The sequence below is a fragment of the Perna viridis genome, chromosome 5 (genome assembly GCF_037379345.1).
Source record: "Perna viridis isolate PV_CMFRI_1.1 ecotype Kerala chromosome 5, ASM3737934v1, whole genome shotgun sequence".
Taxonomy (NCBI): Eukaryota; Metazoa; Mollusca; class Bivalvia; order Mytilida; family Mytilidae; genus Perna; species Perna viridis.
In genome coordinates this window covers 15,590,032-15,604,436 of record NC_142449.1, presented here as the reverse complement: position 1 = coordinate 15,604,436, position 14,405 = coordinate 15,590,032, and the positions used below count along the sequence as shown (strand labels likewise).

General features: G+C 33.4%; 1 protein-coding gene across 1 annotated transcript; it reads right to left on the bottom strand.

The window, feature by feature from the left end:
- Nucleotides 1–1,724: 1,724 nt before the first annotated feature.
- LOC148616221 (uncharacterized) lies at nucleotides 1,725–10,769 on the bottom strand. The gene is made up of 4 exons (XM_088583048.1): nucleotides 10,627–10,769; nucleotides 6,619–6,668; nucleotides 5,327–5,348; nucleotides 1,725–3,331 (listed from the first exon to the last, which is right to left on the bottom strand). The coding sequence occupies exon 4, from the start codon at nucleotides 3,324–3,326 to the stop codon at nucleotides 2,577–2,579; it is 750 nt and encodes a 249-aa protein (XP_088439174.1). The 5' UTR covers nucleotides 3,327–3,331; nucleotides 5,327–5,348; nucleotides 6,619–6,668; nucleotides 10,627–10,769; the 3' UTR covers nucleotides 1,725–2,576.
- Between the last annotated feature and the right edge of the window lie 3,636 nt (nucleotides 10,770–14,405).

The window sequence follows — 14,405 nt, the reverse complement described above, 5'->3', positions numbered from 1 at the left end:
AACAAATTTGCAAACCAAGATTTCTTTTTTGTGAAGGGATGGAATACTAGAACACCAGGGCAACATTGCTGTATCAGGTTAGCTTATACTACAGATAAGAAGTATTAGCATTAACACCATCTATAGACTTCATTTCGAGCTAAAATACTCTTCAATATCAAAATGAAATACATCGGACATGTAAAATATCCCTTATTTCTAATAAAAAAATATAGGACATTCAGTCAATATATAGGAAATTTTGGTAAAATATAGGAAATATAGCAAAATTCTGAAAAAAAAATCGGAAAATTATAGGAATAGAGGATCACTTGACACCCTGTATACTCCTTCGGCCAACACATTTCCAATGAATATGCCTTACTATTAACATCGATACGGAATAATTATCCACAATGGAAGTTGAACCAAAAATAATGTGTCAAAATTTCAAAAAGATCGGACAAGTTTTATTCAAGTTATAAACAGAAGCCAGCGACGATGACGAGAGGGTGATACCATTACCATTTTTTTTTTTGTGGTCGTATAAAAAAACAAGCTTTCTGGTCCAAAAGCGATTGAGGCCGTAACTCCACAAATCAGTAACAACCTTCCTTTTCGAACCTCTTGCTGAAATTTTATGTAAATCTACCACACGAACAGAAAACAACAGAGCCTTACCAGTATACAACAGCAACTTATTCTTCGTATCAACTTACGGAGAATCCTACAGTGGAGTAGTGTACTCATCTTCTTAAATTGTATATCTACATGCTATAGTCGGTGCAAAATTTGAAATCCTGATATTTACGTCAAATAAATTAAGATATGTTTCATATTATCCTACCCAAACTATTTTTTCAGCTCGAAGTAATGTACCCTTTTATTTTTTTTTTAACACTGTTAAATATAACGATAATAGGTATGGTGTATTGGTCCAAAAGGCAGCAATCCCATGAAAATGTCAGCCCAAGGCTACCCATTGGTTTTAATGAACTACGAAGAATCCTCATACCAAAGTGCAGGTAGTCAGAAACTCAATGTGAAAAAAAAATTAGTAATACTAGATAAAAGGATGCTCCTTGCACTCCATTTTTACACAGCTACCGCATGTTTGGTTGTCAAAATTCATTTATGAGAAGACTGTTGTCCGAAATGAGACACACATTTGATTCGCCAGCATGTATTTTCTGACACATATAAAAGTCAATTAATACTTGCAAGCTTTAATTCTTTAGAATGGCGATAATTTCATGATCAGACAAAATGATTAAGTCCAACTATCCATGAAAATGTCAAATAATGGCAGAAATCCAATCCCTGATAAAATGGATATCTTCAATCCATATATAATCATTCTGCAAAGTATTAACTTCACAACCTAAATACAGTAGGAGGATTTAAGCGGAAAAACTATATACCCTGAATGGGACGGACCGACAGATTAACAGACGGACAGACGTAACACTATGCTCCCTAACTGAACAGGGCATAATGAAAAAAATTCCCCACTTTTCAATCCAATTTTTTTAACGTAAGTGTGATATTAAACATGCATCTTTTTGATTAAGACTTATAGAGTAGGTGTTACATGTAATACAGAAGCATATTCTGGTTGATCATTCCATACTGCCCCAGCACATTCTGCATCAGAATTAAGATCAATTCTTGTCCAAATGTGTACCTTTCTTTCTTCCAGGGACCACTGGCATTGCAAGACAAGATTGGGCAGATGAATAAAGAACTTGATTTTCATAAATTATATTACCAATAAGTACAACATATTCATATAAGTCAACTTGAAAAAAAGTTCATTTTGCTGTGGGAAAAAAAAGTGATTCTAAAACTCAAACAAAACATGATAAAACAAAATAAGTTCCATAAAAATTTTGTAAGTTATGTATGGAAAAAAATATAACAAAAAAGTCTCACAAAAATAGATTGTTCAATGCTAAAAATCAGCACTGCATAAATTTACTGGCACCAAAATAATGTGACTCAACAAAATATAAAATATTTGCAAAATTATTGTTTATTGGCATATGGCCACAGTATTAACTAATCCAGTAAAAATCTATTATTCTTCAGAGTTTATTATTTTAGGATAGGTTCCCTTTGGCTTCATTCAAACAAAATGCTATGTTCTGTTCTATATCATCAAGATAAAGTTTCACGAGTAGTAGTTTTACATAAATATATTATAAGCATAATCATGGTTGTCAGGCATGTAATATACATGTACTTTGTACACTAAAAAGATTTTAAGATTTTATCTACAGTTTCATCAAAACTTTTTAGTTATAAGGTATCGTGTACATTCCTAACTGAATATAAGATGCAAGTTCTTGTAAAAAAAATGTACCATCAAAAAGAACACAAGAGAAGGAAGAAATATAAATTCCCCTTAAAGGGAAGTGACTTACATTGCAAAATTGAAAGACTTAACAAAAAATTTATAAATATAAAACACAACTTAAATAACCATTTCCTATAAGGAAAATTGATTAATACAAACTGCTAAAGAGTCACTGTGAGAGTCAGATCTGAATTTTGAGCCTATGGCTTGATATTTCTACCCTCTACTGGTTGGTAATTCATTAAAACCCAGGACGATATGGCTGAGTAGCTGAATATGGAGCAACACCTATCCCTGGAACTCCAGGATAAGGACTCGTTGTCATTGCTGCATTAGGATAACCTAAACCTTGCATACTGTTTCCAGTTGGATAGCCTTGTGGCATGCCATGAAGAGATGCAGCTGTTACACCTCCTGGCATCAAAGGGTTGTTACCAACAGGGTATCCTGGCTGTTTATTAGCCATTGGATCAGCAGCCATATAAGACTGTGACAGTGGATAGTGACGGTTACTAGCTGGATATCCATTCTGTGATGGCTGTATTGAAGGAATAGGTGGCACTGCAGGGACTGAAGGCAAAGATGCTATAGCAGGAATTGATGGTGTTGCTTGGGGTATTGGTTGTAGTGTTGAATAAGGCAATGTTGTAACTGCATATGATGAATTGTAATAAGAACTGGGTAGTCCTGCCATCCCAGATGCACCAGTCATACCTGCAGAATATGCGGATGGCATTGTTCTGTATACTGGCTGTCCTCGGGGCAAGCCTGCATAAGCAGAATATGATTGCGAAGTGGCAACAGGAGCAAAGGCTGGGTTGGATGTCTGCTGAGGCATACCAGGAGAGATAGCACCAAGCTGAGGTTGTCCAGGGGTCAGACCAGAAGGAGTCTGTTGTGGAATTGTTTGGGGCATCCCATAACTAGCACCTGGGTAACCAGAACCTGGATATAACCCAGTCTTGTCAGCCCCAGCTCCATAATAATTCATATTGCCTATAAAATAAAATTAGCACATACAAATACATCTAAATTAAATACCATGTAATGAAGAAATTGGTCGAAGACAGGAATGGGCAGTTTGCTGTAAAGTTTAAAAAAAAACACCAAGTTGGTAAACAAGAAGTAACAATGCAATAAACCTGAAAGCACTAGTACAACCCTGCAAGAAAGAAGATGATTACATTCTTTCATTAGCAAAATAAACTGCATTTTTATAGAAGTACTTATTCTTTTTAAACCAAACATTTCAACAACTAGTCATTAAAAATTTATACAATCAGTCATTAAAAAATCACAACCACAACACAAGGCCACAATAACCATTCTTTGCCAGAGGTTGACAATACTACATGTACTGTTATGAAAAAAACCTTTAAAGGAGGACAAGTTTCAATAAATTATTCACACAATTTTCTTAAATACCAATAAAATGCTTGGCAGGGTGCTGCTTGATATGACTGCTGAAGTTGGTAGTGATTATTCAGAATTTATAAGGCCCCTTTCATACAACATTGTAAGAGACACAGGGTCCAGAAACATTAAAAAAAATGTCAATCACTGACCAACAAATTTTTCAAATGACTGATGACCATTTTCCAATATCAGACATAAAAAATTGTCAACCCTTATAAATTTAAAGTCTGTGTGGTAAAAATCCTGTCTTCCGTCTCATAATTGTTAATTGGAAATTAATTGATGTGTGCATCAATATTAGCTGATGTGTAACCACCTGTGACTGTGATTTACCTGATTAATGATAGCATAATTAAATTAACTGTACATGTGAAGTACCATTGGGTATACAAATGAATGGAAGTGACTCAGATAATTTTCATATATTTATTACTTGATTTATAAAATTAAGATAAAGTTAAGATAAAATCCATCATTTTCCCGACGATCTTTAAGTGATAACGAAAACACATGGTTCTGAAAGTTTTTCGTGGAAGTAAAAAAAAAATGTAATCCAGGGACAAAGACCAGGCATGGAAAACAGGCAAACACAACAAAGAACACAAAATAACACTAATTCATACATACAAAGTAACAAAAGTAAATGAGCAACTCCAACTCTACTAAAAACTGGGAGCATGGACCAGGTGCACCGATAGGGTAAGCGTCCTTTGTTTTCCTAGAAACAGCTATAGTTTGTAATAATTAATCTATCAAATGAATTCTTTTAACACAGAAGTCAACAATCCACTTAAATCAATATACAAAACATATTGATTTTCTTTTATTCATCAATATTTTTCATCACTTGGAATTCTCAGCTGTTTGCTGATGTGATGGAAAAGCCTGAGAGATACAATGTTTTGTTTACTCATTAGAATGACCATGTATGGTTGAAATGAACCTTGTTCACTCATCAGATATTTTTTAACAGACAAAGTATGTGATGAAATAACACAAATTCCAATATTAATCTTTAATTACTACAAAAAAGTTGCTTGATCTGAGCATGCAAGTCTGATACAACATTTTCTCTGCTGAAGTTTGATCAATGCATGTCCAAATTTCCAAAGTCTTGATCTGAAAAATGCTTGTTTTGGCCCTTTTTTGGCACTCATTCCTAACTTGTTCAGTCTGACCTTTAATGGTATAGATATATTGGTACAATATTATAGACATCCAGATGTTTTTACTGTTAAACAGTTTCACTTTATGAAATGCTTGTTTTTGGTCCCTTTAACTGCAAAAATCAAAACCAACCTTCCTTGCATGGTTTGGAGACTTGATGTAGAATACTGAGAGATAAAACCAACTAATACTAAAGCTATTGCATAAAAACCAAGTGTCTATGTATGATGACACAGTTGAGATTTATGAAAACAGCTGCATATAAAAGGACTGCAATTTTTTTTTGCAGTCATGAAAAAAATGCAAAATCAAATAGTATACAGTACGTAACTCCCATTTAAATAATTTCCATACAGAACATCAGATATACTAATCAAGAAATAGATTTACATAGTACCGTGTACTTACCTTTAAGATTCTTTATGGAATTCTACAAAAAAATATCAAAAGAGAAAAAATTTGGTTGCACGAAAATACCACTCTTACATACATAAGCATTGTAAAATGTACATGTATGACTATTATGATAAAATATTACTCTTCATAACAGAAGTGCCATTTCTAATCAGAGGTCTATGAAATAGAATAAAAAAAAATGCATCTTACAGGGTTTACAAAAATGATCATAAATTAAATCAAAAACAAGTAGTTTGATAAAAGTTGTTATGATCATATACAATGTACTCTCCTAATGAATACACAACCACAAGTATCTGAATTTCTAGGCAATCTGCCCTATTTTCAATCCATACCCCTGTTTACCTAATCTTCCCCCTGAATGATATGAATATGTTGTCAACACTTCATTTAACTTTTATCAAAGATGTGATTGAAGTGACTATTCATTAATAAAAAAAATCGGTAATGGTGATAAGGTCATTTAATTGTTTATATATACTTACTATTATTTTCAAAATTTCTGATATTTTGTACCTTGTATTCAGTATACAGTACATAAATGCCAGATATTTAAGATTAAAATGATGAAAAAACTTTAGAAAAAGAAATCAAACAATGTCAGCATATTATTATCAGAACTAGAAATACTACCAGCAAGCTCACTAAAGAGAACTCCCCTTACTTTAAAAACATCTAAATTGGATTATCTCCCTTTGGGGATTCTGTCAATAAACCTTGCTTCATGTGCATCTACATATGATACCTAATCTTGTTACCTTCCTTAAAAATCTATCTCTCTTTGTTGCACTTATTTTGTGAGATTTTGACAATCCTTAAGTAAGATTACATTTGTATTTCTCTTAAAAGGCATCAAATAAAAATTAACTTAATTTATGAACTTCATTATATTAAAAGTTGATTTGCATTCCCATAAACTCACTCTTAAACATGGAGATGCATATTCACCCTAAACTTTGCTTGTTGGGGTATAGAAAATAATAGGATAATTAATTGGAAAGAGTGAATAACCAAAATATTATAACGAGTGCCGAAGAACACTTAGATTTCTAACGTGTGTGCAGAACATGCTTACACACACAAGTTAAATCTTCAAGCGTTCTTGGCATGAGTGATCATATTTTGGTTATTCATGAAATCCAAACATTAGTAGTTTATCTCCATGTAAGTGCAGACAATTTTTTTTTACTTAATGAAATTATTTTATTTTGCTAACAGTTGAAAAATTGCAGGAAAATCTAAATTTATATGTGGTTCTAAGTTATATATGTACATGTACATACCTGTCTGTTATGTCATGGGTGATATTCCAACAGACTTTCCAAATAAAAAACTGAAAAAAAATATGTATACCCATATATTTATATCAACACTTATTACATCATACTGTTCAGAAGCATCTGTGCCAAATTAGACAATGTGTGACTGAAGCCAACATGGTTGTAGATACAAAAATGTAATCTGTCATGGAAGAGCATGACATGCTAATAAACCAATGCAGTGTGGGAAACCATCGCTTGCCAGCTCGCCAAATACGAGTAGATGTGTAATTTGGCGAGTTGTCATTAGCTTACACTTGTCAATTTGGCGACTGCCATTTGATTGGCGAGTTCCAAGGAAAGTTAACCAGACAACAGGTTATTTAGTTAAACATCCCTTAACATCGTACAATAAAAATATGTTCCCTACATTTTAAGTAGCTGTCTTTGTAAGAATCATGCAAAATCTGAAAAATGTGATACACCCCAAAAAAGGCTACATATTTTTATTTTTGTAATTTATTTCATGGGTCTATACTATGAAATGTGTAATTATTCATTCAAATCTGCCTGCTCTTAGAAGATAATCCATATTGAAAATCCAGTAGATTCTATTGTATTTGAGGGCCATTTAGAGAGTTATCTCCCTTAATTTTGAAATCTATAGTGCATTCTATACAATTTTTTTCTCCTAAGAGCACGGGTTATATGAAAAACCACATGTTAATTTCTGTTTACTATGACATTTCAAACAAAATGTCAAAAATAAAAATATGTAGGCTTTTTATCCATGAATCACATTTTGCATGATCGTTAGCTGGAATGCTACTTAAGAAGTTTAGCTTGAATATGTCAAGTGAATTTTGGCATGATACGCACAATTTTATTGACTTGTAAAGCACTGTTTATGATCTGCCATTTTAATTTTCGGTCAATAGGTTGTGCAAAAACCTACGCTACAGTCCTGATCTCGTATTAGTATTCCAACAAAATTATCTTGGTAATTTATGATATGTTACCTTTCAAATTAGATGTTTATTGTCAACATAAAAATGAACAAGAAGCAATTGATAAACATTTCCTTTTTTCATAATGATAAATCTGTTGAAATATAATTTTATTTTTAAAATATGAGTTCAGAAATGGAGTACTTATTTTGTTACTGTAAAGTACATGAACAACTTCAATGGGAGGGAATATTCGAAAATGGAAAAGTTTGATAAATTTAAAAACAAATTACAAGATAGTTGAAGAAAGAAAAAGAAAGGCAGAAGATAGTCAAATCCAATCTTGAGAAAACAGATCTATGATAGTAAAGACAAAAAAAACAAACTTGGCTAGTTGAATTTCTATATGGCTAGCAAGATCAATGTTCCACTAGCCAGAATGACAAGTTGGGAAAAAAAATGGTTTCTCACACTGTGATTGAAATTGTAAAGGTTAGGTGAAGTCCATGTACATTGCATACCTATTTTCCAAACTTTTACCCACAACTCATTTTCTGTGAAATAATGGTTACTTGTCTAGTACAATAACCCTAGTTTGTAGTAAAAACTATTCCTATCACAAAACACTTAGTAGGTGTGCAACCTTACTTATTTGGACAATCATATGCAAAACCCATAAAAACATTCAAATATCAACATGTAGTGGCAGATCCAAAGCATTACCTTAGGGGAAGGTCTATCAGAGGCCAACGAAAAATCCCCAGATAAACACATTTAAATGCATGAATGAACACACTTCGAATTTCCTCTGATCTGGCAACCCTCCTCTTTTTTTATCTGGATATTGAAATCTTGGGTTGAGGTAAGGACAATGTGCCATACAAAAAGTTAAGAGATTCAGTGGTACCATGGAGTATCACCCTTCAACCGCTTCTAATGACTTTCAAGTTAAAATCATGCATGTCACATCACATTTGTACATGTAGTTCCATTCCGGAATAATTTTCCTGTATGCTGATACATTTTATTGAATTTTTGAATATTTTTCACAAGAGATCCTGCTTTCAGGGTTAAAGATACTTGAGAAAAACAGGGAACCGAATATTTGATAGATATTGAAGATTTTTACAATTAATTTTCTCTAATGGGTGCCATTTTCGTTTGAAAAGTTATTGCAAGAGAGATACTTCTAGTCAAAATACTGCTAAAAGACAGAGTACAGTGCTGATCATGAGTGATGTCTGAAAATGAGAGGGTGAAGCAGGGGCTGCTGTGGCTTCCAAAATTCTGTCGCCAGAAAAATTGCCAGCTGCAATTTTTTGTCACCAATTTTCAGAAATTAGCACCAAAGGGTGCCAAAAATATGATAGTATTAAGTCTACTGATGAATTATCTTTTGTCAATTCATCAAAATAACTTCTCAATTCATGACATACATGTACATGCATGTACCAAGATTCACTCTTGATGTGTGTATAAAGCATGTTTTTAGCTCTAATCTGTCACTTTCATATGCATAACATAATACAGTATTACTTCAGAAACAGGTATTTTATTTCTATCAAAGACTTTATTTAACTATTCTCATATAGTCCCTGATTTTATAACATGTTCACCTTTGTCCTTTATGGTCTCATTTATCTTACAATATATTTTGATTTTTTTTAAATTTTATTTTTAGCAAACTTGATTCCTTTTTTCAAGTGACAAAATTTCTAGCAAACTACATTTTGTACCATGGACCATTAATTGTGTCCCTGTTTAATTATTTTGATATCTGAGTAGTATTTCCTTAATTAGATTTTTGGAATCCCCAACTATTCGTTTACCTATTTTCCAGCAAAAAAAGTCACATGGCAAAAGTGTAAACAAATGTCATCCATTTTCTTTTATCAATTCTTTCATTTCGAAGTGTTTAGACACTTCCTGATGGGATAATCATTGTTAATTGAATTTAATTTATTCTGTTATTAGGTAAGTCTGTTTCTGAATGTATCACGGGACTGTGAAGCTTGTATGTAGCCACATGCACATGACCATAATTGTGTTCACCTTTGACCAGATGATGAGAGTTTTGATTGGCTCAATAATATATTTACAACTGATTGACACCTCCTATGAGGATATTGTCAGTCACTATCACCTGGTCTAATTACCTTTAATTGTCTTCAGTTGTAAATTGGTCATGGTCAATTAACTCTGACCAGGTGTCAAAACAATTGTTTAATTAGAGAGAATATCTGTTGCTGATAAACTTCCTGTCAATTTTAATATACAAAACCTAGGCACCAAGAAAATCGCCAACTGGTTATTTTTGTCGCCAGAAAAAATAAAAAATCGTAAATTGCAACATTGGCGAAGCCCAGCATGACCCCTGGTGAAGTGATTGACCCCAAGGCGACTAAATCGCCTGAATTGCCATGTAGCGTGAGCCCTGGCTTTATTGACATTGTGAATTGTAATGCATGTGAAGTGGTGCGAGACGAGAGTAGGTGGAGCTTGTTACTTTTAGAACTGAATGGTAGCAGACATGTAATTTTTCACTGGAATTATGATATCTTATGTTAGATTCCAGTTTTCAAAACCGTGTCTGCTTCAATGTGAACAAAAAGTAACATGATTTTATGAGGTTTACAAACAAATTGGAAATTGGCAAAAGCGGAAGTATGCAGTAGAAAAATGAAACATGATGATAAAATCCAGATTGGAAATAGCAGAGTCCTGCTAAAAAGCAGAAAAATATGTCTGAGTAAAAAAGCGGAGGGTTGCAAGGTCAGAGGAAATACAGACTAGGATTTACATAAAAAAAAATGGTGGAGATACAGTTTACACGATGACCATGAAGAGGATATATATTCGTATTTAGAATGTTATTCATCAGTAAACGGTAGCCATTTTTTCATTTTCTCTTTTACTGGTTTTACTGACCGACATAATTTGATAATGGATTTATACTTGGTCTTGTCTACTCTTGATCGAAGACCGAAGGAAATTTTCGTCATCAGTATGGGCTACAAAATTAACAAATTAAATTACAACTTGAGAAATCGATGAAAATACAAAGAACGTAAATATTAATAAGTACCAAGTAAATCTGCCCAGTTGCACAGCACGGCCTCACAACTTTCACAATGGACCAGATAAGCAGCTTCGCACTTTATCAAAGAATTAAATTTCATTGGATAAAATTAATAGCACCTGCTGGGGAAACAATGAACTAAGAACGATAACTCTCACCGTCAAACTAAGTAGTAATGAAATAAAGCGCTGATAACAGGTTCTTGAATATATTCAGGCGCGAATCCAGTGATATTGGATATGAAATTTCTGAAAAAAGAAAGCTATGATGTAGAATTTTAAATGTTTTTTTTTCTATCCATAGACAATATGGTTTTATATTTTTTTTTCACAATATAAAGAGAAGTGTCCCTTATTTTTCTGACTGAGCGGATAATTTTAATTGCAAATAATTATTTTGTGTCCCATATAAACATTATTTTTATAAATGTTTTATTCTGTACCAATAAAATTGATATCGGTTTATTCAATCAATGTAAAACAGGGGCAGATCCAGACACTTTGAAAGAGCAATCAATGGAACCAAGATTCTAGCGGAAGTCAAAAGAATGTAATCCAGGGACAAAGACCTGACATGGAAAACAGACAAACACAACAAAGAACATAAAATAACAGTAACAAAAGTAAATGAGCAACTCGGACTCCACTAAAATCTGGAGCATGGACCAGGTGCACCGGTAAGATATAAGCGTCATCTGCTTTAATCTCTAGAAACACCCGTCGAGTTGCTCATAAAAAGTCAAGTCCAGGGTAGACAAAAAAAGGAAAGGAAAATCATGACACGACGAACAAATAACTTTTCATGGTGCAGATGAATACACCGTAACGATCCATGAGTTCATGATGACGACCATAAGGATAACTTAAAACATAGACTTGTAATAAATTTATTTATAGGTCTCTGTTTTAATCTTGTTATAGCAAAGTGACACTGTACCAAAAGCCTAACTGTAAGCACAGGTACTTGGGCTGGATTTTTTTGTTAAAAAGAAACAAATTCGTGTGTCATAACAGCAAATATTGCACTTATAAGTGTAGTTATATTGAACATATTCATATTAAGTTTTCCTTTCCTCGTTTGTCTACCCCGGACTTGACTTTTTATGAGCAACTCGGCGGGTGTTTCTAGAAAAGCAGAGGACGCTTACCCTACCGGTGCACCTGGTCCATGCACCCAGTTTTTAGTGGAGTCCGAGTTGCTCAATCCCGACCACAAGTCTTGCGCGAAACAAAAAGTCTGCGTAATTACGACAAGCTCTGGCATAACGTGTCACTATGACATGAAAACTCCGTGCGCAGGTGCTGAAGGGATGTTTTTTGTATAATATTATATTATGTTATATTTTGAGTATTATATATTTCTGTCACTGTTTTCATTGCATTAACATTCACGTGGGTTCGTTTTATCGATCGCTATGAATTTCGTCGTCAATGATTTGACTCACACTTTCATTAAGTAAATTCTGCGGAAGACTATCAGCCAATCTTTTTTTTTCATTTTTTTCCGACAACTTAAGAAAATAACTTGAAAATTCAAGGTAGAAAGTTGAAAATTCTTGAATTTTCGATTTGTTATCTTACATATTCAAATTTTGTATTTCATTAAAATATTGATTGTTATGTTAAAGGCCCTGTAAATGCTCGTTCCGGTTTATTTCCTATGTGCATGGTCATATCTACTTATAAGTGCAAACAGCATTTTTATTTGGAAATAATAATCTAAACCCATTCTTAAATCGTTGACCACCTCCTTCAGAAAATGGCAAAGAAAGGAAAATTATGGTAACTTGTATAATTCCTTCAAAATAACCAAATGTAACCATTCTGCAAAAAAATACAACTTCTAATCTCACATGTAGAAAAGCAAGAAATAATTTGAACATGCCCACAGAAGAGAATGTCTTAATGCGGATTAATATTATGTTAACCCTTTAGAAGTTGGATGGTATCCTCCTGCAGTGATCTAATATTAAAAAATAACATGCTTCGCACGGAGGAGTTTGACATATCTGCACAGGTCGAACCTCGAACAGTTGGGGCAAGATGTGAGGGGAATTTATAAAAGTGTTCAACACTAGTTTTCCTATCCCAGTATTGTATATATCCAACTGTATTATGCATGTTATATCTCGTAATAAAATACTGTTTACAATTAGTTTGGCCACACCATTCAAGTTTGGTATAGCTTTTGAATTTGATTGCGATTAGACATTTGACATTAGAATTAAAATTTGACCAGAGTGGTCCCTTTTTGGCCCGTCATTCCTAAATGGTGGCAGTTACCACCTCATCTGACACTACTTGACCAATTAGAACCAAACTTGGTATGAATATTCCTTAGGGTATCCTGCATAGAACAGATTTTTGATCCGTCGAAAAACATGGCCGCCATTACTAAAAATAGAACATAGGAGTCAGACAGTAGTTTTTCGCATATATCTTCAAAAAGCCATGTTGGAGTAATTGCCCTTTTTCGATGTGTTTTTTTTTGCTATTTTTAATGGTATTTCGTTAAAAAAATTTCTCGTCTGACACCACTTGACCAATTGGATCCAAAGTTTGTATGATTGTTCCTTGGGGTATCATGTATAGAATTGATGTAGGGATTTTCATTGATAGAGCAAAACTGTAATCAGGCAATTGTGCAATTTCAATAAGGCTACAATATATTAAACAGGACTAAAATTGTGTGATGAAGACTCCTTGTAGCAGTCATGGCAAAATTCGTCGGACATGACCGGTACTTTTAGCCGCTGGTCCGGAAAAATTTGCGCGATTTCCGGTCCTACTTAAATACGCCTGCCAGGTTAAAATCGGCCTGTAGAAGAAATGTATACGCCTGCCGGTTTAAATAATTAAATTTAGAAATAAAATCAATAATTATGAATTAATACATCTAAAATGAATACATAAAGTCATTTATCTACTTTTTATGTAGTTATACTTTTCGGAAGGTCAGAAATGTACTCGGAGTCTCGGGTCTGAGTCTTGGTTCTTTCTACCGAAACACTGGTTAATAAAACATATTTGGGTAAAACAGAAAACATTCTTTCATCAAGGTTAAAGTATTTTTAACCCTGGTGAATGTCCTGTCGGCAATCTTCGGTAGTAATGGCGAAAAAATAATTAGATCAGACCTATCGATCTTCTCTGATTAAAAAAAAAAACAACGTTGTTTTCACATTATTCTGTAGGTATTATCGGCATTAATTGCTTCAATTGCATTACTACAAACTTATTTCATTGAATCAGCAAAATTCAGTAAGGCAATAATTATCTTCCTTCACGCTCATTTATACATGGTGACCAACCTTCCCCAAAAAAGTATTCTTTATCCCTTTCCTTCTTTATTTATAATCCATGAACCAGTTTAATTAGGACTGTTTTTTTTTCTAGATACGTAGACGCGTGAGCAGACGAAAATGATGACTCCTTTAGTTTAAATGCGATTTACACAGAAAACTTTGCTTGCGGGAGAGGGCAAAACTGAGATAGGGATGTATTTATGAACAGATGAACTAACAAGAATCGTTCATGATTCTTATGAACCCCAATCAAACACTTGTCATGACCTACCTAAAATAAAATTTAGCGTAAATTATCTTACAGTTCTTGAAAAAAAAATCTTCTAAAAGGAAGAATGGTAATAATATTACTTTCCCTAGTTTAAAATATTACAATCCTTTTTTATATTTAGAAATGTGATTGCGCAGCAAGAAACAGAGCAAAATATTAAGGCTTTATTGACTCAGTACTTCTGTACTTTGATTAGCTTAGTAATTAGTT

Coding starts and splice junctions, on each gene's coding strand:
- LOC148616221 (XM_088583048.1), bottom strand. CDS start 3,326: ATGAATTATTATGGAGCTGGGGCTGACAAGACTGGGTTATATCCAGGT.